Source organism: Cotesia glomerata, linkage group LG8 (genome assembly GCF_020080835.1).
Source record: "Cotesia glomerata isolate CgM1 linkage group LG8, MPM_Cglom_v2.3, whole genome shotgun sequence".
Classification (NCBI taxonomy): domain Eukaryota; kingdom Metazoa; phylum Arthropoda; class Insecta; order Hymenoptera; family Braconidae; genus Cotesia; species Cotesia glomerata.
In genome coordinates, this window is record NC_058165.1 from 12910283 (window position 1) to 12915721 (window position 5439).

The following is a 5439-nucleotide window of genomic DNA, read 5'->3' on the forward strand; positions in this document are numbered from 1 at the left end:
TTCAATAAAGTGTAAAGAATGAGTGTGAATGTAGGTGATTATTGTTTGTTAAGTCTTTCAAAGGACATTGCTACGGCAGCCGGTCGCATTGTAACAAAACACGTAAGTAAAAGAAATGAGTTTTATTGTAAATTGTTTTTCATAAATTGATAAATTAAACATAAATCAAATAATTGAAAGTTGATTAAATTGAATGTTTATTGTTATTTATTACTAGAATAAACTTAAACTAAAATGAAATTTTTAAACTTGTAATATATTTATTTTTAATTATTCTTTTTTTCTGATTTTCGCATCCAAGATGAATTCTAAAAGACCAAATCCATCAAGTAAATAATTTTATCTATTATAATTCTATTATAAACTTTGATAATTTACGTGTCATAGTAAAAATAACAATAACATAAGTATAATAAAAAGAATAATATAAATAAATAAATATTATATAAATAAAAAATAAATATAATTTAAATAAATAAATATAATATAAATAAATAAATATAATATAAATAAATAAAATATAAATAAATAAAAAAATAAATATAATATAAATAAATAAATATAATATAAATAAAAAAATAAATATAATATAAATAAATAAATATAATATAAATAAAAAAATAAATATAATATAAATAAATAAATATAATATAAATAAAAAAATAAATATAACATAAATAAATAAATATAATATAAATAAATGAATAAATATAATATTAATAAATAAATAAAGAAATATAATATAAATAAATAAATAAATATAATATAAATAAATAAATATAATATAAATAAATAAATAAATATAATATAAATAAATAAATAAATATAATATAAATAAATAAATAAATATAATATAAATAAATAAATATAATATAAATAAATAAATATAATATAAATAAAAAATAAATATAATATAAATAAATAAATATAATATAAATAAATAAATAAATAAATAAATATACGATAAATAAAAAAACATAATATAAACAAAAAAATACATAAAGAAATAAAATGTAAATAAATAACTAAAAATAATATAAATAAATAAATAAATATAAGATAAATAAATAAATAAATATAATATAAATAAATAAATAAATATAATATAAATAAATAAATATAATATAAATAAATAAATATAAAATGAATAAATAAATAAATAAATATAATATAAATAAATAAATATAATATAAATAAAAAATAAATATAATATAAATAAATGAATAAATATAATATTAATAAATAAATAAAGAAATATAATATAAATAAATAAATAAATATAATATAAATAAATAAATAAATAAATATAATATAAATAAATAAATATAATATAAATAAATAAATATAATATAAATAAATAAATATAATATAAATAAAAAAATAAATATAATATAAATAAATAAATATAATATAAATAAATAAATAAATATAATATTAATAAATAAATAAAGAAATATAATATAAATAAATAAATAAATATAATATAAATAAATAAATATAATATAAATAAAAAAATAAATATAATATAAATAAATAAATATAATATAAATAAATGAATAAACATAATATTACTAAATAAATAAAGAAATATAATATAAATAAATAAATAAATATAATATAAATAAATATAATATAAAATAAATAAATATAATATAAATAAATAAATAAATAAATAAATATAATATAAATAAATAAATAAATAAATAAATAAATATAATACAAATAAATAAATATAATATAAATAAATAAAAAAATAAATATAATATAAATAAATATATATAATATAAATAAATAAATATAATATAAATAAATAAATATAATATAAATAAATGAATAAGTATAATATTAATAAATAAATAAAGAAATATCATATAAATAAATAAATAAATAAATATAATATAAATAAATAAATAAATAAATAAATATAATATAAATAAATAAATATAATATAAATAAATAAATATAATATAATTAAAAAAATAAATATAATATAAATAAATAAATATAATATAAATAAATAAATATAATATAAATAAATAAATAAATATAATATAAATAAAAAATAAATATAATATAAATAAATAAATATAATATAAATAAAAAAATAAATATAATATAAATAAATAAATATAATATAAATAAAAAAATAAATATAATATAAATAAATAAATATAATATAAATAAATAAATATAATATAAATAAATATAATATAATATAAATTTATAAGTATTTTAACAAATATTATGATAATATTTTAATAATCTTTTTCATTCATTTCAGATGTAGTCAATAATGAGCTATACAGCGCCATGACACAAGCCCAAAGGGCAGTTGCGTATTACAACCAACTTGCACACAGTCATGGGGTTCGTTGTCAGGTGCCCTATAACTCTGCACAATTGAATTGGTGGCTCCCACCACCACCGCCGCAGCAAGTATCACAAGCAACAGCTAATGATAATCAGCAGCCCCCGCTGCCACAGAGGACTGATAATAATCAGCAGCCACAGCCATCAGCTGCAGTTGACAATAATCAACCGCTGCAGCCACCACCAGCAGCAGCTAATGATCATCAGCAGCCCCCGCTGCCACCGAGGACTGATAATAATCAGCAGCCACAGCCATCAGCTGCAGTTGACAATAATCAACCGCTGCAGCCACCACCAGCAGCAGCTAATGATCATCAGCTGCCCCCGCTGCCACTGAGGACTGATAATAATCAGCAGCCACAGCAATCAGCTGCAGTTGACAATAATCAACCACTGCAGCCACCGCCAGCAGCAGCTAATGATCATCAGCAGCCCCCGTTGCCACCGAGGACTGATAATAATCAGCAGCCACAGCCATCAGCTGCAGTTGACAATAATCAACCGCTGCAGCCACCACCACCAGCATCTAATGATCAGCAGCTCCCACTGCTACCGAGGGCTGATAATAGCCAGCAGCTACAGCCATCAAGAACAGTTGACAATAGTCAACCGCCGCAGCTACCAGCAGCAGCTAATCATTATCAGCAGCCCCCGCTGGCACCGGAAGCTGTTAATCAATTCCAAATATCAATGTCAGCTTATCATAGTCTGCAGTCGATGTGGGCACCGGAATTTTATCCACCATCTCAACCAGGGGGTTACTCATGGTTACCACATGGTTATGGTATGCCACAACTAACCACTGTACAGCCACCACCAACCTATGGCAATCAACAGCAACCAGGTGATTTATCCCTGTTAGCGGGTGCGCGCCAACCTACACCGTTTCCTGGCCTATCATCGGTATCAGCGGCTGCACCTTTATTATTAAATTCATTGCCACCGCCACCTCCACGAAATTCTCAGCCACCACCGCCTCTAATGAACTCTTCGGCACCACCACCAGAGAAAAATGATGATAAGGAAAATAATGATGATGAGGATGATAGGCGCTCTGTTCTTTCTCGAAAAGGTATAAACTTTTATAAAACTTTTTTATTAAATTTTAATTAAATTTTTTAAAATTATTTTTTTAGAAAATAGCCGTCGAAATTCGGCAGCCGGCCGAAGTCGTGGAAATTGGCGGGGACGTAAAAACGCCAGCCAATCTCAACGTCGGGGAGAAGAAGAAGACAAGGAGAAGGAGAAAGAAGGCAACGGGAGGGGCAATGACAATAAAAGAGGCAGCGGCAGAAGGAGAAATTATCGTGGAATGGGTCAACAATTTAATAATAGGAGTAGAAGAGGAAGAGGAAGAACCAACTATGGAAAATTTAATTTTTATTTGACCTAAAGTATAATTGAATAGATCCAAAAGATGATTTCTGGTCCAAAAAAAATATTTTGATGAGTTTCATTGTCATGATTTAAGTGAAAAAATTCTTGATTCAAAAAAATTTATAAATTTATTTAACTAAGGTAAAAGCCCCAATAGATGATCACGTACCAGTATATGATCACTCCATGTATTTGTATATCTATATTCATAAATATAGGTATACAAATACATGGAGTGATCATATACTGGTACATGATCATATATTGGGGCTTTTACCTTACTTATAATTTTAGTTGTTTCAAGAATTTATCGTTTTGACTTGTGACAATGAAACTCTAAAATTATTATTTTTTTGCCGCAAGAAATTATCTTTTGACTCTATTCAATTGTTTTTCTAACAGCTTATTACTTTAATTATTTAATGTTAATCTAATGTTAATCTAATGTTAATCTAATGTTAAATTTAATATGTTAATTGAAAATTTTTGGTGAAAAATAATAAAATTTGAACCCTCGCGGTTTTTGAAATACCGTAAATTTTCGGTATTATTGCGTTTACCATAAATTTACCGTTATAATTGTGAAATAATACGGTATTTTTGTGGTTATTTCGGCCAGTTTTTTTACTATAGTTATACAGCATTTTTACCGTACTTTTGCTGCAAATTTCAGAAATAATACGATAAAATTACCGTAAAACTCTAGAACTTTTACCGTAAAAAATTTATGTATTAACTATAATATTACTATAATTTTACAATAATAACATGGTATTTCTACAGTAAAAATACCAAAGATATACTGCAATTTTACTGCGTTTATACTGATATAATTAAAGATATAATGCTTTTTACGGTAAGATGGACGGTTGTGTTCATTACTCGGTGAGTCTTTATTAGGTGACTGAGTAAATAGATACGGATAGTGTCTCTGATAGCTCAACTGCTAGAGCCTTCGGCGCGTAACTAGATGATCCGGGTTCGAATCCCGGTCTGGACTAAAAAAAATGGTAATAATAATAAAATCAGAGAAATTAATTTATCAACCTCTTAAAAATTATTCATGATAATTTATAATGTTATAAAAAAAAATTTTAGGCTATCGAAAAATAATAATAAAGCAGCATATTTTTGGTATTTTGCTGGTAATAGAAAGTAGGGATCTTCTTTTCCTGTTTTTTGCTGCAATAGTACCGCAGATATATAGTAAATATGCAGTACATTTACGGTTTAAATGCTGTTAATATACCGTAATTTTTCTATTGTATTGCCGTAAATATTCTGAATTAATTTCGTAGTTTTTTCGTAATAATTCGATAAAAAAACTGGCTAAAATAACTGAAGTATTACGGTAAAAATACAGCATTTATATCGTATAAATACCGAATCTTTACGGTATTTCCAAAACCGTGAGGGAAAATAAAATAAAACAAGTATTGTTTAACTTTGATAATAACATGCTTTTATTAGCAGTATCTGTATTATGTATCTATATCTCTGTAGATCATAATATACCTACATCATCCAATTGTTTAATTAAATGCTAAGAATATCTTTGTAATTGACATAAGGTAAGAGCCCCCATTATTGACACTTTAAGAGTGACGGCGAACATTTGAATTTTTTAACCGTATTCAAATTAATCTTACTAATTTTTTGGTATTAGACACTTTTTAGATTCATCAACTTTTG

At 23.7% G+C, this 5439-nt stretch overlaps 1 protein-coding gene across 1 annotated transcript; it reads left to right on the top strand.

Annotated features, from left to right (window-relative positions):
• The first annotated feature begins 292 nt into the window (after positions 1-292).
• LOC123270106 (spore coat assembly protein ExsA-like) lies at positions 293-3840 on the top strand. The gene is made up of 3 exons (XM_044736042.1): positions 293-329; positions 2282-3442; positions 3507-3840. Exons 1-3 carry the CDS (start codon positions 302-304, stop codon positions 3761-3763), a joined length of 1446 nt encoding a protein of 481 aa, XP_044591977.1. The 5' UTR covers positions 293-301; the 3' UTR covers positions 3764-3840.
• Positions 3841-5439: the final 1599 nt, after the last annotated feature.